The 19,865-nt window shown below is 66.5% G+C and overlaps 2 protein-coding genes across 3 annotated transcripts in view; one reads left to right on the top strand and one right to left on the bottom strand.

Annotated features, from left to right (window-relative positions):
* The window catches only part of MOB2 (MOB kinase activator 2), a 69,428-nt gene extending 65,979 nt beyond the window's left edge, over positions 1 to 3,449 (bottom strand). The window contains exon 1 of one of the 2 annotated variants that reach the window (XM_059151571.1): positions 3,328 to 3,449. In XM_059151571.1, the coding sequence (XP_059007554.1) occupies positions 3,328 to 3,344 (17 nt within the window). In that variant the 5' untranslated portion in view covers positions 3,345 to 3,449. The remainder of the gene's footprint in view (positions 1 to 3,327) is intronic. The other variant, XM_059151575.1, reaches the window with a different exon arrangement.
* Positions 3,450 to 4,435: 986 nt separating this feature from the next.
* On the top strand, positions 4,436 to 7,027 carry LOC131813248 (uncharacterized). Its single transcript, XM_059143629.1, has 2 exons — positions 4,436 to 5,032; positions 5,522 to 7,027. Exons 1-2 carry the CDS (start codon positions 4,436 to 4,438, stop codon positions 5,699 to 5,701), a joined length of 777 nt encoding a protein of 258 aa, XP_058999612.1. The 3' UTR covers positions 5,702 to 7,027.
* The last annotated feature ends 12,838 nt before the right edge of the window (positions 7,028 to 19,865 follow it).

Here is a 19,865-nt window from a genome sequence, read left to right as displayed (position 1 = left end):
ACAGTAACCTGCGTGGTATGTAAACTACCCTCAACGAGACCGTTGGAGAAAAGTCCAGAGACTCCAGCAGGTTCAGTCAGGGTGTCCTTATGGTCTGTCCGTCCAGGGCAACGTCCGCCCGAAGGCAAAGTGCAAAGAAAAGGCCCCGAGCGCCCCGCGGCGCGCCCACACAGGCCCGTGCGCACGGGGTCTACCTCCTCCGCCCAGCACGAGAGCCCTGACGGCAAAGCCAGGCCGGCCATTGAGCCCCGAGCCATCCAACACGCCTGCCCGCGGACCAAGAGCGCCAACCCGTGACGTGTGTCGCGCTCCACGGCCAAGGCCGGAGGCAGGTCTCCGGCAGAGCGGGGCGCTCCCGGCCACGCAGCGCACCCACCTCCTCACTGCTCCAGGGCAGCAAGCAGCCCCGGGCAGGGGGCCCCTGTGCACCTGCCCCCGCCGCGGCTGCGGGCCCAGGGCGGGCATGTCCCGGCAAACTGCTCCCCGCCGGCCCCGCCCAGGACCCGCGGGCGGCTCGCCCTGCTCCCCCTGACTCCGAAGTGGGAGGAGGTGCATTTCCTCGTCTACATTCCCAGATGCTTGGAAGCGTCTGGACTGTGTGTTCTGCTGGGTCAAAGTGAAGCGGCACGTCTACCGTCTGTGCACCGACGCCGGTCACTGCTGGTACGCACGAGCGGAAGTCCCCGTGCCACACTGCCCCAGGCCACGTGGAATCTGGAGCAGCCCAGGCAGCGTCCCTTCTGGGGCTCCCGTCCTGCCCAGGGCAAGGGCAGCATCCTGTCCTCGGCTGTCCAGAAGGGAGACAGCCAAGGACCAAAGACACGGCCACACCGCAAGGACTGACCCCTCTCAAGTGAGAAATCACTCCTTGTAAAAAGACGGAAAAATTCCTGCCGGCCTGTTCCAAGCCGAGCAGAGGGATGTCGGGAAGCCCGAGCTCCACGTCCGGGCGAACTCCGACAGCAAGTCGCAACACGCCGGCGCTGCTCTTGGCTCACGGGCGGCTTTCCCGCCAGACCGCCCTTTCTTCCCACACGGCCGCCCGTGTTACTCTGCGAAGCGCTCTCCTGACCGGACGTGCTCCTGTTCGGGCTCTGCTCCCGACAGCGACAGCGGCCGGCAGAGAGGGCGGGAGCGGTGCCTGCTACTGCAGCGGAGCCTGCCCGCCGCCGGACAGGACCACGCAGAGAAACTCTTCCGCCAAAAACAAACAAAGTGTTCAAACCTAAGAGAGAACCATGTCCCCAACTACCGGGCTGACAGCGAGCTGCGAGTTAGCAGAAGCAAGCGCGCTTCCTCGTGCGCTGAAAACCATTAGAGGGTTAACGCCAACGGAAGCCCCAGCTGGTCCCACGACAGGTGCCCGCGGGGTGAGCCCCCTCACCTGCGGGGACTGGCACGGGGCTGGGCCTCCCTGCCTCCAGCAGACACAGCACCCGGCGGGGGGACAGAGCGCTCGGGGCTCCCAGGCCGCCCCCCCCAACACCTTGAAAACAGGCTCCTGAGAAAACTCACTACTTGACCGCTGAAATCCTGTCACTTCTGCTCTAGCAGGCTGGCGGACTCACAAGTAAGGGGCTGGGCAAGAACGCACAGTCCACGGTGCGCTGTGCCACGACAGTGAGAAACACACAGAGATCACCACACTCCGTCCTGACCCCTCTTTGGGGGCCTCCAGTGTCCGCTGAAGGATTCCAGAGCCTCCCCGAGCTCTGCCCCCGCAGCGCCCGTGGAAGCAGCCGCCGGCGCGTCCCTTTCCCAGCTGTCTTCCTCCAGCACCCGGACCTGCCTGCTCCGCTCCGACCGGGAGGGGAGTCCTGCGCCGACCTCTCCCAGATGACCTCTCCCAGATGACCTCTCCCAGATGACCGCCTGCTTCCGAAGTCTTGAGGGGGGCCTGGGGGGCCAGTCCCCGGAAGCCCAGCGGCGGGGGGAGCTTGGGACAGGCACAGTGATGGCACAAAGCCCACAACGCCCCGAACCCAGCCAGTTCAGAGGACTGAGCGCTGCTCGGGTTCGGGCGCGGAGCCCCTGCTCCTCCGACGGGGCCGCGAGAAGTCAGCGGCGGGACGACCGTCAGCGCCTCCCCCACGCCCCGGGCTTGGGGCGCAAAGCACGGCCGGTTGGAGCCCAGCAACGCCCCTCCGACGCAGCAGCCCCTGCGGGCTGGGGTCTGGCTGCTTGGCCTCCGGGCTGCGCGCCTGCGGCTGCAAAGGCGTCCAGGAGGCCCCGCTCGCTGCTGACCGAGCCGCGACGCCCCCGCGCCGGGCCGCGTGCGAAGCGCGTTCCTCCGCGGCCTCGGCTTCGCCTTCCGAGTCCTCCCGCACGGCTCTGACGGCGCAGGTCCGGAGACGTGCAGCGGCCACCGCAGGGCCCAGGGCTCCCGGCGGCGCGACTAGGACAGCAACGTGACTCTGCCCGAGGCCGGCAGAGCGGCGGCCCCGGCCACGCGGGGCGCTTCCCTCCGGGCTCCCGACGCGGCCGCCCCCGTGGGCTCGCGCCCCCGGCGTCCCTTCCGCCGGCCTCCAGCCGACCCGCCGGCCCGGACGGGTGCGAGCCGCCTCCGCGGTCCCGCCGACGGCCCCCGCCCCGCCCCGCCCCGGAAACCAGCCGTCCGAGCGGGCGCCTCCCTCAGGGACCCGCGCGGGCGACCAGCACGTCCGCCCGCCCCGGGCCGACCGCAGCGGCCCCGCACGCGCGGCCCCAGCGCCCGGACGGCCGCCCCGCCCCGCCCCGCCCCGCCCCGCCCCGCCCCGCCCCGCCCTGCCCCGCGGTCGGGGAGCTACGCGGCGCCGAGCGGGACGGAGGAGGACCCGCCGCCCCGGCCGCGGCGCAGACGCCGCAAAGTTCTGACAGCGGGTCCGCGAGCAACTTCCCGGCGGCGGCGGGTTCCCGCGAGCCGCGCCGCGCTCCCTCCGGCTCCGGCTCCGGCCCCGGCTCCGGCCCGCCCGCCCCGCCTGCCCCGCGGCCGAGCCCCGAGCCCCGAGCCCCGAGCCCCGAGCCCCGCGGCCGGACGCGCGAACCGGGGCCGCCGGCTCCTCCGCTCGCGGCTCAGGACGGCGCCGGCCGGCGCGAAAGTTCGTCCTTCCGGAGCCGGCGCCCCGCGGCGCCCCCGGCCCCCGGCCCCCGGCCCGCGGCCCGCGTCCTGCCCAGGCCGGCGGCCGCCCCCTCCGAGCGGCTCCCGTCCGCGACCCCGGCCCCGAGGAGACGCCCCTCGCCCGCCCGGCCCGCGCCGCCCCGGCCCCGCGCGCTCGCCCGGCGCCGCCCGCAGCGCGCCCCGCGGCCCCCACCGCGGCCCCGGCCCGCCCGCCCGGCCGCCCCACTCACCCCATGAGCCAGTCCATGGCTGCTCGGGGCCCGCCGCCCGACACGCTCGGCCCTCAGCCCGCGGCGGCGGCGGCGGCCGGAAGTAAACACTCGCTCGCTCGCTCCCACACGCGCGCCGCGAGCGCCGCCGGAAGTGACGCGCCGCGCGCCGCCTGCCGGGAAGCGTAGTCCCGCGGCCCCTGCGCCCCTCCCCCCTCTCCGGGGCCCAGCCTGGATCTTGAGCGGGTTCCTCCTCCCCCTCCTCCGCTCCCCGCTTCCACCTCCCCCGCGCCCCTCCCCCCGCGCGCGCCCGGATGTCCCGTCGCGCCCCGATGTCCCCTCAGGTCCCGGATGACCCCTCACACTCCAGGCTGACCCCTCACGCCCCGGATGTCCCCTCACGCCCAGGATGTCCCCTCACACCCTGGCTGACCCGTCACGCCCCGGATGTCCCCTCATGTCCGGATGTCTCTTCACGGTCTGACTGACCTCTCAGACCCCAGATGTCCCTCACGCCCCGCTGGCCCCTGCCCCCGGGACAGTGTCCTGGCCTGGCCTGACCCCCGCACCCCTGTGCCCGGCGGCCCCCCTCCCCCGCAGAGCTGCTCCAGAGCCCCTGCCCCCACCTCGCCTTCTCTGCAAACCTGGGGCAGGGGTGGGGCGGGAGGCTAAGGCGGGAGGGCTGTCGCGGGCAGCGGACCCCCAGGCCTCTGGGCTCGCGCCCCCCCCCCGCCCCTAGCCCCTGCCGCCCCGCAGCAGAGAGCAGCCCGCACACCCGCGGGGCGCTGCCCTGGGAGCTCGGGTGCCGGGGCGGGTGGGGGGCGCCGTGCGCGCCGGGAGCGAGCCTGGGGGTGGGGGTCCGACCGCGAAGACGGGCCCAGCGCCGGCTGCGTCCTGGTGGGGGGGGGTCCTCTGGGCCGCGGGGCATTGGGGGCCTGCGCGGTCGGCCGCCCGGTGCTGCGACCCCCAGCCCGGGCAAGGGCCCTGGAGAGTCCGGGCGCCCCCCATGGAAGGGGCTCCGGGGGTGCAGATGGCAGCGGGGGGCGCCCCGCTTGCCCTGACCCCAGCACCGCTGTCCTCCCGATGCCTCGGAAAGGAGGGGGTCCTGCGGGCTCAGACCCCTGCCCCCATGTCCTCACAGCTGCGCTGGTGCCTCCGACCTTCCTTGTCCCCCTTGAGTGCCCGAGAGGTCCTGATGCTGGGGGCCCGCGACCTTCGCCACCAGCAGCCAGGCCCAGGACAGGCCGCAGAGACCTGGCGGCACCTGTCCCCACTCCGGGAGCTGCAGCGCACATGCGGCTGGGCCTGCCCAGCCCCTCCTCCACCTGGGACAGGTCCCTGGGGACGGAGCTTGGGCGGGTCCCACGCGGGTCCCACTGGCATCCGGCTGCGCCTGTCCGTGAGCCCCCACCCACCCGTGGGCCGCCTGGGGCTGGGGAGTGCTGCGGCTCGGCGCCTCCCTCCTGCCCCCAAGGAGGACCGGCGACCCACGTCCCCTCCAGGGTGTGCGGCTCGGATCTCTGCTCTTCTTGTCACCGGCGGGGTGACTTGGGACCCGTCGTTGAGTGACCCTGTGACTCTGTGTCTGCGGAGAGGTGGGGAGAACGATGCTGCGGAACGCGTGGTCGTGAGGACCTCGGTGAGGTCCCAGGTGAGGGGACAGGGAAGGAGCACGGGCCTTCGCGAGGGCGACCTCCCGGCTCACGGCCGCTCACCTGGGCTGGAGGTTGGTGCCCTTTCCCCTGACAATGGTGCATGGCTGGGCACACGCCACCTTTTGGCTCCATGTCGCCCTGTCCCTAGTGGGCGGTTCGGGTCCCCATGGCCTGTGACATCTCTGCCCTGGCCCCTGGTGGCAGGGGAAAAGTGCATCTCAGAGAATCGGGACTGATGTTCCCAGAGGATACGGCGTTGCTCCCGAGCCCCGGGGCCCTGTCGGTCTTCCCGGTGACAGCTCGCCGCTGCCTTCCGCGTGCTGACCCCTCCGGGTCTGGGGCCCAGGAAGGGGCCGTCTGGTCTGCGCTGGGCTCGTTGGACGAGAAGAGCAGACGGGGAGTCAGTCAGAGATGGGAAGGAACCGCCTGGCGTCCAGACCCTCCCTCTCCCCTCTGCCGTTTTGTGCCTCACCCTCCCTACTGCCTCTTTGGGGGTGGGGGGGGCAGGCAGAGTGGAGGTTTGGGGCGGCTTCCAGGACGTACTTCCTGTCCACCTGCAGCCCCGGTCCAGTCTCCTGGTGCCTGCTGAGAACAGGCCAGCGATGGCTGAAGATCTGGCAGCCACGTTGGGCTGTGAGGCTGCTGCCGGCCGAGCGGAGAGTGGGGACTCACGTTCCTGCCATCTCGGGATTCCTGGGGGGCTCCATCTGTTGAGCTTCTGCCTTCAGCTCAGGTCATGATCTCAGGGTGCTGGGATCGAGCCCCGCGTCGGGCTCCCTGCTCGCTGGGGAGCCTGCTTCCCCCTCCGCCCGCCGCTCCGCAGCTTGTGTCGCCTCTTTCTGTGTCTGTCTCTGTCGAATAAATAAGTAAAATCTCTGAAGAAGAAAAAAAAAGACATCTGGATTAAGTCACCGTTCTTCCTCGTTTCTGTTACCTGAGACTGAAGGTAACTGCCCGATTGCTACGCTCACGCACACGTACGTCTTCTTCCTGGTGTTAAGGTGACGACGGTGTAAGACTTGTCCTGCACTTTGCGGGGGTGTCGTGACATTCCCAGACCACTGAACTCTGGAAATTTCTCGTGGGTGGGTCCAAGTCCCCGAACTGGCAGGGGGTACCTCCCTCTGGCAAGCAGATGTGCTTTGTTAATGTCCAGAGCATCGCTAAGTCCGGGGTTCCGTGGCCCACGGGCAGGACGTCTTCCGCACGATGGAGTGGGGTGAAACCCCGAGGCCGGCCGGACGATCGGAACCGGTGTGGACTGAAGCGTGGTGGAAACCATCAGCGGCGACCCGACCGGTGGCACGTTGGTGGTGGGGGAGGGAGGCGCACCCTGGCCTCGCGGAAGGACCCCGTGCTGCTCCCAGCATCGTGGTTTCTGGGACGGGGCGGGGCCGGGTCTGCAGGACCTACGCCGGAGTAGTCGGTGCACGGCTCACCCCAGGAAGGGCATCATGCCCAGAGGAACAGCCGCGCGTGCAGTTGTGCTGTCTTTAAGCTCGCGGTCACAGACGGTCCACCGGCAACGGGCCTCCTTCCCCAGCACAGGCCGGTTCCCGTCCTCTGTGTGCTCAGGTCTGGGGCAGTGGCGCTCCCCTCCGTGACTTTTCCGGAGACAGGTGCTGCTCCGAGGGGGCGGGAGGCGGAAAGGCAGCGGCGTCCGCCCTTCCTTCTTGCGGGGCTGTCCCTCATTCAGCAGGAAGGACGCAGCGCCAACTGGGAGCCACACACGCGTCGAGTGCGGAGCATACGGTGGGGAGACGGAGCTCACAGGCGGACGTCACCTTACATCGCTCGCGGACCAGCGAGGGCGAAACGCAACACGTCAGACCCAGGAACACCGATGACAGGGGGCCTCGTCTCCCCACGACCTCAGGAGGGGACCTGACCTGTAAGGAGGGTAACCGCAGATCACATCAGGCAGGTTGAGGACCCAGAGATTAGGGTGGGCACCTCAAACGGGACGGCAGGCGTCCATGTCACAAGGGGGGAGTCGAGAGCCCGGAGGCAAGGCCGGGAGAGGACAGCCACCTCTGAGCCGGGGAGGCCTGGGCCCCGTCCTCACCCACAGCCTCGGAGGAGCTGGTGCTGCAAAGATTTGGGGTTCTGATTTCCGGGACTGTGAGACAATACATTTCTGTTGTTTCAAGTCACCGGGTTTGTGTACTTCGTCGCCAACAGTGGCTCCTCGTGCCCACCTCCTCCACCAGGCACCTGCCTCCTGCCCAGACTCCAAGGCGCTGTGCCAGCCAGGAGTTCCCACCCTGGGAAACAGGGCTTGCTTTCCGGGGGTCCTGCAGGAATCCCCCAAGGAAATTGTCCTCTGTTGTGGGGGGGAGGGTGACACTTGGGCACAAAGGTGACTGCGTGGCCAGGACTCAGGGGAAAGATGAGTGTCTGTGCCAGGCCTGACCGCCCTGCTGGGTCCTCCCCGTCCCTCACTGCCGGCGCTGTCTGGGCTGACCCTGGCTGACCCTGTCTCCCCACTCGCTCCCCGCCCTCCAGCGGGGCCCGCCCCCCACCCTGTGGGTCCGGCCAGAGCGTCCCTTCCCTGGGCTCGCTGCCCTGCGGGAGGCCTTGTGACACACACTGTCTGCAGCTGGAGAACAATGGCCCCCTCTTGCCTCCTGTGCTGGTCCCGTGGTACGATCCCAAGTAAGGCTGACGGTGTGGGCCAGTCGCGCCGGGGCAACACGGAGGGCCAGCTGAGGGTCAGCGTGTGATTGTCGGAGAAGCCTGGGGGTCTGCTCTGGGAAGGGCGGGGAGGGACACCAGTCCCCTGAGAGCTTTGGTGGTTGATGGCTCCTTGTCTCTCCTGAGGCATCAGCAAACACCCAGACCCCGTGGCGTGTTCCCGCAGACCCGGGGCGTTGCCCCCCCACACCTGTCCGGTCCCCCAGCAGACCCGGGGTTGTCCTTCCCCATAGCCCCGCAGTGGCCCTGCAGCCGCGTCCGCGCTAGCTACATGGCACCCCACTTGGGCAGTGATTTGAGGCTCTTAGAGAGGCAGGGACTGCCCAAAGTCCTTCCGCAAGCTGGGGGTTGGGGGTGGGATTGCAGAATCGCCTGCTCTCAAGCCCACCAGCTTCCCGCTAAGTCCTGCTTCCCAGGGGCACTCTGGGTCCTGTGAAACAGCAGAAGTTGACCCCTCAGGGGAACCGCCGGCCCAGGGGCCCCCTCCGCGGCAACCTCACCACGGCTGCCTCCAGAGGCCCAGACTCCAGCTCCTCCCCGCAGTGAGAGCAACAGGCCGCTTTGGGGGTGCCGGGGGGTGGGAGCCGTGCCCATCGGGCAACTGGGGCTCAGGGCCAAGGCTTCGGGAGGGCCGCTCCTAACCCGTATCCCCTGGGATCACTTCCGGGTGCTGACCAGCCCCGGACACCAGGTTCCTGCAGGTGGGGGCCCTCAGCTGCCCGACTTAGAGGAATGGAGGGTCTGTCCACCTTGCAGCCCGGGGGCTGCGGAGGCCGGCTGCTCCTGCTCCTGCTCCTGCGTTTCTCACCTTCCCACCGCACATCTGGCATTCCAGGCGCTCCCTCCTCCTCCTCCTCCTCCAAGCCTCCCTCCCCAGAGCTCGAAGATGACTGAAAACAGCCAAGGTCAGAGCTCGAGCCAGCCAGGACCCCCTGAGAACCGGTGACGGTGACCGTGCTGCAGAACTCCTCCTTGCTGAACCCACGGGCGGCCGCTGCCTGCACAGGAGGAGGGCCTCGTCCGTTAACGATGCCTGCTGTTTCCTCTGCGCCCGCAGGCTCATCGTTGTGCTTCCGTTCAGAGGCTGGGCCAGCGCCTGCCCTCCGCCGTCCCCCGGACACAGGCTGGGGCTCCGGGGACCCCTGTGTGTGCAGACTTAACCTTTCCAAACACCAGCGCGGGATCTGAGCACAAAGCACGTGGCTTAAAACAACAGGCGTGTATCCCTGACGGTCCCGGAGGTCGCAAGTCCCAGGCGGGGTGTCGGCAGGTCTCTTGGAGGACCTTACTCGCGGGCCTGTAGGCACCTCACGCGCTCCGGTCTCTGCCCCCTCTTCACACCGCCTTCTCCCCACAGGGGTCTGGGTCCGCCTCCAAACTGCCCTCGTTTTATTCGGATGCCAGTCGCTGGATGGGCCCACCCTGATGACCTCAGCTCACCTCAATGACCTCTGCAGAGACCCCATTTGCAGATAAGGTCACATTCACAGGTACCAGGGATTAGGACTTCCACAAGTCTTTTTGGGGCACATGATTCAACCCATAACAGGTGTGGTTCCTTAGTCCCATGACCCACAGCACATACGACATGCTTTAGGCGGGATTTAGGCGGGACTTGGTACGTCCCAGAGAGCTACAGGTCTGCCAAGCGTCGTGGGTCTATGTGGGACTTGTCACGAATGAAACGCCAGGTCCTGGGGTGGTCGTCAAGCTTCTTTCTTAGGAACAAACGGCTAAGGCAGAACTTGGAGCTGTCCTACGCGTTCCCAGCCTCTTGGCTTTGCCCTCGCTTGAACCTCCAGGTGGGATCTCCAACGGCACGGGGCGTCACCTCCGCTCTCTCTCGGCCTTCACTGCAGGAGAGGAGCTCCCTCTTCCCAGGCCTCCGCAGCCGAAGAGAATGCACCATGGGGAGCCTGTCCAAGCTCCATGGCCCTGACTGTCCTGCTGGCTTCTCTCCCACAGCAAGGGACAGTTCCATTTTAACTGCTCGCCATCCAGCCCGGGTCGGCAAGGAGTGACTTCGTGAACCTAAGTGTCTGCGTCTAAGTTTCCACATGTCCTGTTAGCAAAGGGCCCCCGAGACCAAGATGCTCTCCCTCTGATTAGTGCTGCTGAGGACCCCAGGCCCAGCGCTGCCAGGTCTCCTACTCTTCCAAAGATGAACACGTGAGCGTTAGGAACGTGTCCAGCTTCAATGACACTGGGAGTTGAAGGACACCCTGACCCCCTGCGTGGGACTGGAACCCGGGGCATCCACAGAGGAGTCTCAGGCGGGTACAAAGAGCGAGGAGGCCCTCGTCTCGTCTCGGGTCGTGGGGCTGCCTAGGTGCCTCTCTTGCCTCACCATAGCCTCAGCCCCGGCCCTGGGACCCACGCTCCAGACCCGAGTTCAGAGACCGAAAGTGGGCAGGTGGGAAGGGGCTGGCCTGCAGACTGCGTTCCTGGGTCCGCCTCCCACCTCCCTGGAATCCTACCTCCGTCCCGCTTCCGGGGGGGGGGGAGGTGGTTCTGGCTGGCCTGGCCTTCCCGGGGCTGCGGGGAGACCCACCCCCCTCTCCTCCTCTGGGGATCCCTCCTGCCCCCACCCCACCTCCTGGGGGTCCCACCCTGTCCTCCAGGGGAATCGTGCCTCCCAGGGGGGCCCACCCCACCTCGTTTCCTGGGGGAATTCTGCTCCCCGGGGGCCTCACCTCCACCCACGCGGGAGGGTTCTGACCCGTCCAGAGGCCCGGATGCCAGATACTGCTGGCAGGAAGCCCCATATTCTCCACTTCCAGGCAAGGAGCGGGGTCGTCCAGGGGCTGGGGGTGCCCTGACCCCAGCAGGATCCTCCCCCAACAGCCAGAGCTGGCTTGGGAGGCAGTGGGGTCCTAGGACAGGGCCCAGGGGAGCCCTGGCAAGAGGAGAAAGCAAGAGCAGTGGGATTTCCCAGGCCAACCTGTGAGCCACTGTCCCCAGGCCTAGTAGGAAGGGCCAGCGGCCTTCTCCACTGTGTCCATCTTGCCTCTCCTGAGGACCCTCAGAACGGTCCTTCTTGATGCCGAAGAGACCCCTGCCAGCCCCCGCCCCCACCGCAGATGGAGTCCGCTTACTTAGCTTGTGTCTTAAGGAAACAACTGCACAGCGTCGCCTGCCGGCCACACCTCGGAGCAGGAAAGTCCCTCTCCTCCTGCGTTAGGAGGTGCCCTTCTGTCCGGGCCCACCGCCCGTCCCGCTGCCTCCACCCCGTGGGGGATCCCCCACTCCTCCCCGGCTCTGTGCTGCCGGCCTCCTAGCAACCCCTTCTGAGGTGCTGGCCCAGGCTGCATTCTTCGCCTTCAGGACAGAACCCAACCCTTAGCAGCTGACCCAGCCCCCGCCTTCTCCCCACACGAATCCCACTCTGCACCCTGGAGAGCACCCGGCCCGGGGCAGACGTCTGCTCAGTAATGACTTGTGTTGCCTGAACTGGTCGGCTCTCTCACATCACAGGACTTTGCACGTGCTGATCCTTCCACCTGCAGTGCCCTTCCTTCCAGAGAGCTCCAGCTCATCCCTCAAAGCCTCTGTTAAATGCCCCTTCCTCTAGGCACTACTTCCTTCAACTAGTGGCATTCCTTGCCCGGTCACGGGAACTGCTGATGTCACTGTGGCGGCATGCCGAATGTCCCCGGCCACTCATCTTCCATTGTATTGGGGGGCTGGGGGCACTTTGGGGGTGAAGGGTCTATCTTATGCAGATCCTCAGCACCCTGGGGGGTGGCTGTAATACATGCTAGTAAGTTGAAAAAAAAATCACAAAAGGTGAGAGCAGGAAAGTAAGGCAGCGATGTTCTCTCCCACAGACCCACACCGAGGTTGCGGAGGGCGGGGGGCGCTTCCCCGGGGGCTGGTGCAGAGCTGGCCCTGCTGTGCTCTTTAGGAGGCCTGGGGGAGCTGATGCTGAGCCCACCCCCAGCAGCCCAGAGCTGGGAGCCAGACTGGCCAGATGATGTGTGGCAGAGGCTATCTTGGTGGGAGCCTTGGGCCCCGGGAAGGGCGCTGTGGAGATGAGCTGATGGTGACTTGGGGGGTGTGGGGGCTTAGAGGGGTTGGAACAGCAGGGCCTGGCTCTATCCCCAATTCCAGCCCTGGTTTGGCCATGGGGGGGGGGATGGGCTCCTGTGCGGACACCTCAGAGGGGCCTTGAAAGGCCACCCTTGGCCCCTCTCCCCTGGGTAGGGTGGGGTCCCCAGAAATGTCTGAGGGGGAAGAAGAGGGTAGGCAAGGTGTTAGGGACCACAGAGGTCTCACACCCTTCCACCTACCCCTTCCAGGGGTTTTCATGGGACCCCTCCCCAAAACCTCCCTTCCTGGGTGGCTTTGGGTTCCAGCCAGCCAGCAGAGCCTGAAGGTGTCTGGGGTCAGGGATAGTGGCCGCTGGGTCACCAACACTCTCTCCCCTCATCCCCCACTCCATACAGCCCTCCCAGCTCCAGTCCAAGGGTTGTCTGAAGAGGGCCCTGGGCAAGTGGTAGTGGAAGGAGCAGGCCCGGGAGGGAGTCAGCCACCCCTAGCCAGCTCGGGCCCCTTGACCCCTCCACCCCATGGGTGGGAGCCACGAGCCTGGGGTCCCAAATTCCAGATCTCCCCATCAGTTGGCACGGCAGACCCTCTGGAGGGATTCCTGGGCCCTGTCCCTCCTTAGAGTCGGACTTTGTAGGCCTGGGGGTGGGGGGCTAGGGATCCGCACATAAAGATGCTCCCAGGTGATCTGGAAAGGTGGCCAGGTGAGAAGCCTGGGGCCAGATGGCCCCTAACGGCTTTCCCTGACTGACCTCGGGACTGCAAAGTCCCCAGTCAGCCGTGGAGAGGCTCTGCAGACCCAGCGCCACAAAGCCTTGTGTCCAGGGCAGGCGGCTGAGCAGGCCTGTGACAGCGGGCTGAGGGGCCTCCCTGACGGGCATGAAGTGTGCGTGGGTCCCTTCCTCTCTCCCTCCACTGACCCTTGTCACATGCTGAATGGTGTCCCTCCCACAAACGCTGTGTGTGAGTCTGAGCCCTAAGACCTCAGCATGTGAGCTCAACTTAGAAATAAAGAGGCGACATCTGGACCCAGCCACACGCAGGAGCACCCCACGCGGGGATGGAGGCAGAGAAGGGGTCTCTCCGTTTCAGGTCCTGCCGGACAGCAGGGCGCAGACCCCAAACAGAGGGGACAGGCGTGCATGTCCTGTCGCCTCAGCGATGAGGGGACTCAGGGAGCCCTGCACCCAGGGCTGGGGAGGCCAGAGAGGGCCTGCGGCGCACGGGCAGACCAAGGGAGGGGGCAGTTGCGGGAGGAGAAAAGGTGCTTTGTAGACAGCTCCTGGGAGGAGGGCGGGTGCGCGAGAGAAGGGGCGGAGTAGGGCGGACAGAACCGTGCGGTGAGAGGCGCAGATGGGGCAGGCGGAGTGAGGGACAGCGCTGCGGGGGCGGGGGCCCAGGTGCGGGGCAGCGGGCACAGCGGGAGGTGCTGAGAGCCGGGACTGCGGACGGCGACCAGCAGCTCGGCGTACCCCGGTCTGAAGGTCGGGGAGGAAATCCGACGGCAGGTGCCGGGCCGGCCGCGCAAGGGTTCCGCTGGAGCCCCGGGTGGGGCTGACCCGCCCGCGGGGCGTGAAGACCCACAGCACGTCTCGGGCAACTGAGGCCGCGGGTGGGCCAAGGAAGGGCCTCAGGAGGGGCAAGCGGGGGCCGCGGGCGCCCAAGACCGCGGGAGACCCGAACCCGCGGCAGGGAGGCCGCGCGGGGCTGGGGGCTCGGCCCGCGACCCGGCCCCCCCCCACGATCGCGGGCAGCAGGGGGCGCTGCCGGGCCGCGTCTGCGCTCGCGGCTCGGGGCGCGGCGGGTCGGCCCGGCCAGCCCCGAGCCCGGGGCGGAGGACGCTCACCGCGACCCTGGCTGGGACTGGACGGCAGTTCGGGGCGGGACTTTCGGCCCGCCCTGCCCAGCAGACGTCCGCGCCTGGGGTCAGGCCGGGGCCTGGGAGGGGTGCGCGAGGGCCTCGGGCTCCACGCGGAGCAGGTGCTCCCGCGCGCCCTCCGCTCCCGGCCGGCCCGCGAGGGAGCCCGAGGGAGCCCGAGGAGCCCGGGGAGCGCGCGGGCGCGGCGCAGGGCCGGTGAGGGGCGCCGCGGCGGGCCGGGCGGGCTCCTGGCGAGCGGCGCACCCCCGCACCCAACGGCCCGACCCTCGGAGCCCGGGCTGGCCAGGCAGTGCGGGCGCGGGGGCGGCCAGAGCGCGGCAGGGGCGCGGCTCAGGGAGCCTGGAGGCCCTCGGGGCTCGGGGCGCGCGCACCTGGGCTGACGTCACCGCCCGTCCCGCGGCCGCGGCCCCGCCCCCGCCCGCGCCCCGCGCCCGCTGTCCTGCCTCTGGCGGAGCGGCTGCCTCCTTGTCCAGCGGGGTCCCGGGGCTTTGGGGAGGGCGGGGCCAGCCACCCGCAGGGGGAGGCGAGGGCCCCAACGTCCCCTCCCCCACCCTGCCCTAATGCCCCCAGTCCTGCCCTTCCTGCCCTTCCTGTTAGGGCTGGACTCCGGGGGGACAGGCCTTATCAGCGGCGCCCAGGGCCCCCTCGTTCTTTATCAGCCCTAACGCCTGCCGCCCAGCCACCAGCCTGCCCACTCTGTCCCCAAGACCTGACCCTCCAACAGCGATCAACAACACAGAGGGGTGCGCCCCTGGGGGGAGTGTCCCCAGTAGGAACCTGGGCAGAAATCATGGGGACCGTGGGGGTGCAGGGAGGAAGCCCTGGGTTTCTCCCTTCCACCTCGGGGCCGCACTGTGGGGCCCTTGAACCAAGTCTCCGAACTCCCAGATAAACAGGTGGAGGAGAGAACAGATATCCCTCCCCTCACCCCAGGGCCGGCCCATCAGCGCCAGCGTGTCCTGGGCCGGCGGGATGGTGCCACTGAACCGAGGGGATGCTCCTGCCGCACCTTGCAGCTACGGGGTTGCCTAGTGAGCCCCCTTCCTGCGCAGCCTGGGCCGGCTAGTCTCAGTCCCTGGGAGGTGTGTGGGGTCTGCTGGAGGGCCAAGAATCTCATCCCTGCTAGGCATCCAAGGAGGGGCCTTCCCACTACCTGAGACTGGGGGGGGGGGGGCACACTGTAGGGGGCCCGTGTCCCCACCCTTCTTAGTCAAGGGCCAGCCCTCCAGCCCTCAGCACTGGGCCAGCAGGGTTCTTGACTGCACCCTACCCCCAGCTGTTTCTGTGCACAAACACCCCATTGGACGGGCTGGGTGGGGGTGGGGGCACTCCAGGTCCTGGCTTTGTTTTCGGCGCTCTGGCCTTTTCTCCACTCCATGGGCTCCAGGAGTCCAGCCGCTTCCCTCGTCCTCACCCACTTCTATTTCAAGCTCTCCTTGGCTATTTATAGCAATGGCCGCCAGTTGCATCAGACTGAGTCTGGCTTAGCCCAGCCCCACTCCAGGGGTGCCACCACCCCTGTGTGCCGCCATCTATCTGTCCTGTAGGGTCCCTAGTGCCAGGTGTGTGTGTGTGTGCATACGCTCACTGGCTGGGGCTCAGAAGCAGGAGAGGAGCCCAGGGAGGCCAGGAGCTGGGTTAGGGGAGGTAGCCCCCTAATTCAAGACCGGGGTTGGGGAGGGGAAGCATCTTTCCTTTCTGTTCCCAGAGCAACTGGCTGGCTTGTCCTGAAGAAGGGCCTTTGCCACTCTGATTTCATCTTTGGTATTTGCAAAGAGCCAGGGAGAAGGCTTCCAGAGGGCTGCCCAGGACTGCCCACCGTGGCCTCCGCCTCTGGCCTCTGGAATGAAGGTCCCTTATGGAACCCAGTCTGCTCTGGTCCTATCCGACTTCAGGGAGCCCCCCTCTGCCCACCCCTTTCCTTCCTGAGATCACCCCATTCCTGGCATTCCCCGGGAACAGGGCAGGGGTCGTTGGAAGATCTGCTCCGCTTTGAGATGCCTGAGGGGCTTCCCAGTGAAGACCCACCCCTGACCTCAGTCTGCCCTGTGGCCCAGGTGTGTTTGGGTAAGAAAGCACGTTTGTCTTTTCCCCAGCCTACCAAGACCTCCTCAGGGCTCTGGGCACAGCACCGCCATCTCAGCCTGGTGCCCTCTCCCTGACCAAGCCTAGCTCTGGTTCTGTCCTTGGGGTGGTGTCCTCTGTCCTCCCCCTCACCTCCATGAAGCTGCCAGCACCATCGCCAGGGCCTGGCCTCTCCTTCAGAGATGACCTTGTGTCTGGAGACCCTCACTCCCAGGGCCAGGGATAGATCCTGGGACTGCCTCGCCCGCCTAGACCCCAGCCCCCTGACAAAAGCATGAGATCACTCTGGGGGGTCGGCTGGAGGAGCCCTGTCCCCTGGGAGGGGGACCTTGCCCCCCCCCCCCGCCCCGGGAAGCTCTGCTGGCAGTGCCCCTGTTGGTGCTGGACCCACCAGCCGCTGTGCCCCTTTCTGCAGAGCGGGACCCTCAACTGCCAGTCTGCATTTTCTCTTCAGACCCTTGGAGGTTCTGTGACTTCTCAGGAAGGACAGGTTTTTGGCAGAAGAGATGATCCCTTTCAGCCCCCTGTCATCCAGAGCCAGGCACCCCCCTCCCATTAGACCTCACCTTGGCCAGAGGTGGTCAGCTTCCGCCTGGACCCCGTCATGTGCGGCCCCACCTCCACATTTCTCTGTGGCTCTGGCTGCAGTGTCTCCTTGCAACCCATGTCCCGGACCCCCAGATCCAACCTGGCCTTCAGAAGCCAGCCCCTCACCCCAAGCCTTCCTGGGAGCCAGTGGCTTCGTGCTTCCCTGGCTCTACGCCCCCTCATGTCTGAGCCTTGAGTCTCCCTCTGTGCTGGAAGGGGCCCGAGGGGCTCCTGAGGCTGGTCCTTTCAAAGACACCTCCAGGGACTGCTCAACTGGGGTGATCAGAGCCCAGAGATCAGAAACCGAGCCCGCCCCAATTCTGCCCCGCTTCGAGGGAGCTTGCAAAGTCAGTTGCCCTTGTTTAAAAAAAAAAAAAATACAACTGAGTACATTTGAAGACCTAACTGTCCATCAATTGGACAGCACCGCACCTAGCAGGCAGGAGGGGGCTCCGGGGAGTCACGCAGAGTGGAATGTTTTACAGGCAGCAGGGTGGAGGGGACAAGCAAGCTGGAAGACGGACTGTTTCAGGAAGGTCACCTTCCCTTGGGGAAAGCTGGGCTATTATCCTGCGGACGAACTCACGGGTGCTGGCCAGGAAATTCCAAACCGACTCCGCTCCTGGGAGGGGCTGAATCTGCAGTTAGGGGAGGTGTGAACTCTTGCTTTGCTGGGGGTGGGGGGGCTTAGCACAGGTGACTCCATTCTGAGCCCATTGTCTGTCTTTTAGCCCCTCCCTGGGCCTTGGAGAGGGTTAACCCGGTCTCTGCAGTGGTGCCAGCTCTGAGCCCGCGGTTTATAGAGCGAACACGTACTGATCACTTTGTCTCAGCAGGACTGGGTGCCCCACACGGTCCAGTGCTGGGACGGAGGTAAGCACAGGCCTGCAACGTCAGGTAGAGGAGCAGGAACGCACCAGCACTACAGACCGGGCGAGTACCTCCCCGCCTTCTCCCCGCGCCCGCCCGCCTCCCCCCCACTAACCCACCCGCCGGGCCGGCTCCCCAGCTCCTCATCTAGGCACACGTCTACGCTCTCGACGACCTGTCCACCAGCCGGCCACCTCATCCTCCTTTCCACGCACCGCCATCTGCCCATCGGCTCCCTAATCACCCATGGGCTCAACCACGTACCCCCGCCCCCCGCCAGCCCTGGAGCCTAAGTGCTTGGCAGATAAGCGTTTCTGATTGCTAATGGAAATGCCTGGCATTAAGCTTCGGAGTGCCCAGGCAGTCACTTCAAAGACACCCATCTCAAATAGACACATTGCCAGAGCTAGATGGAGAGAGCCCAGCTGCCCCACCGAGCAGTTCTGCCCCAGAAGGTCCTGGGCGGCCACTCTGGAAACCTCAGCCCCCACCCCCAAACCCGAAGAGTTAGAGACCGAGGTCCATGCTGCCTCCCTCTCCTCTCCCCACGACCTTGACCTGTGGCCTCAGATGTGCCTACTCCCTCCAGGGCCTGTGAGTCAGGAAGCTTCCACAGAGCCCCCTGATGGCTCTAGGTCAAGTGTGTCCTGTCATCGTGAGAAGGACCAATAGGGCTCGTCCAGCCACGACATTGGCCCCTGTGGGGAAAGGCGTCTAGTGGCCCCCCAGCAGTAGTGCGGGCGCACAGGAGGGCCCAGGCATCCCCAGCATCACTACTCACAGGCTGAGACCTACCAGAACAACCCTTCACTGACAACGTACTCGCCCATTTGAAACCCACGGAGAGCCTAAAGCTCTTGATCAAGGGGGTCCGGAGAGTGAGAGGCAGAAGCAGGCAGGATGCCCAGCGTTCACAGAAGAGCCCCTGGGACAGTGCCTGGCTTCGTTGTCGAGAGCAGGTGGAGGTCAGCCCGTGGGTGTGTGGGCCTGGCCTCAACACCTTCTTCCTTCCGCCCTTGGGCCAGGTGACCTGCCGGGGCCTGGGCAACTTGGGAGACGGCTTCCCCCCACCCCAAGTGCATCCTTCCACTGCTCCCAGGGTCCTTTGGCCTTCTGTGCCCTTGTGGTCTTCCTGGGAGAGCCGCCACCAGCCTGCCTCCTACAGAGGCAGGGGCTCCTGGGCCTGGGGGAGCAGGAGGCACCACCATGGGGCCGGAGACAGCCATCGGCTTTCTTCCACTCCCCGGCTTTAGGGACTCCACCGGGCTGCCAGAGTTATAAATAGATGTTCTTGAGCTAAAAATAGCCCCGCTTTAGCCTTTAGGGACAGCCCAGTGCTTCTAGTGTTCAGCCTCTTGAGGGCTCCTAGGGATGCTGGATTCAAGGACCCTGCCTCCTGCCACAGCCCCGGAGAGGGGCCCGCTGAGCCTGTCTCCTGCTTCCGCTCCTCTCCCAGGCTCCTGGAACACGCACACCCTGCATGCGTGTGCGGGCACTCTTGTGCATGTGAGTTCCCATGCACGCGTGCGCACGCAGAGGTCTGGCCCTTGTCCCGGGTTTGGCCTACCTGCCACGTGGACCTAGGGAAGTGTCCCTAGAAAGAAGCAGGCCAGAGACCCAAGGAGGGTCCGAGGCATTGGCTAGAGGGCCGTAGGGCTGGGCCGTATCTGGCAGCCCCCCTGGAGCGGGGGAGAGCCGTCCCGGGAAATGACCAGAAGCAGGAGTCGGGCCTGGCACACTGTGAGCTCAGTGCGCAGGAGCCGTCGCTATAGTAACAGCCAGCATCAGAGTGACCTGGAGAAGTCCGGTCTGAAAGTCTGTCCCAGTAGAGTAGTGCTGAATGTTCTGAGCTGTGGCTGTCACCACACCAGTGGGGGGGGGGGGGGGGGAAGCACTAACCTCCGGGCTGCTGCGGCCTGAGGGCTACGTGCTCTGGTGGGAGTCCGCGCAAGTGCAGGTGCAGCTGCAGGTGCAGGTGCTGGTGCAGGCGCAGGTGCAGGTGCTGGTGCAGGCGCAGGCGCAGGTACAGGTGCGCGGCCCCGTCGGGAAGGTTGGTGGGCAGGGCAGGGTGACTCCAGGGCGAGGAACCCAGGGGCCGGGGACAATAGTGGCTGAGTCCCCTGGTATTCCACCAGATGCCCTTCTGAGTCTTCGGTCCTTGTGGCCACATGTAGCCCACGTGTTCTTCCAGCAGTTGGCTGGAAGAATGAGAAAGCCGGTTGCAAACACGAGCAAACCATCTGCCAGCAGAAGTCGGGCGGCGTGCTCGGCGCGTGTGGAGGTGTGCGGGGATGCGCCGTGTCCGTGCTTACACTGGGGAGGTGGCTGCGGGCAAAGCCCCGTTTTGATTGGACAGAGTTGTAAGTTGGTAAAATTTTCACCAGCATGTGACAACAAACAAGGGTGTTCCACGTTGGAGGATGAGGCCAGGGCCCCTTCCCCACACAGGCCTCCCCCACCCTGCCTAACCCGCCCTCGGGGTCCCAGGCCCTGAGTCCTGCGGAAGCTGGCTCGCTGTCCTGGGCCAACGGCCCAGGGTCCTGGCCTCAGGAAGCCTGCAGGGCCGCTGGCTCACGCTCTCCACTCCCCCCACCCCCCAGCCTGAAGAAAGAGGCAGCCAGAGGCACGGGGAAAACATCCATGTCAGGATTTATTACAACACGTTGTTTCCAAATACAAAAGAAGGGGACAGGACAGGGAGCAGAGTGTGGCCGCGCTGGGGGAGGGGTTCTGGGGCAGGA

The sequence above is a fragment of the Mustela lutreola genome, chromosome 1, assembly GCF_030435805.1.
Source record: "Mustela lutreola isolate mMusLut2 chromosome 1, mMusLut2.pri, whole genome shotgun sequence".
In the NCBI taxonomy this organism is placed as follows: Eukaryota; Metazoa; Chordata; class Mammalia; order Carnivora; family Mustelidae; genus Mustela; species Mustela lutreola.
This window is presented reverse-complemented; position numbering and strand designations above follow the sequence as displayed.

Excerpts from the sequence above, each read along its gene's own strand:
- LOC131813248 (XM_059143629.1), top strand. The coding sequence starts at position 4,436 with ATGTCCTCACAGCTGCGCTGGTGCCTCCGACCTTCCTTGTCCCCCTTG. Across the intron at positions 5,033-5,521 it reads GCCGCTCACCTGGGCTGGAG|CCCCGGTCCAGTCTCCTGGT; the intron begins GTTGGTGCCCTT and ends GTCCACCTGCAG.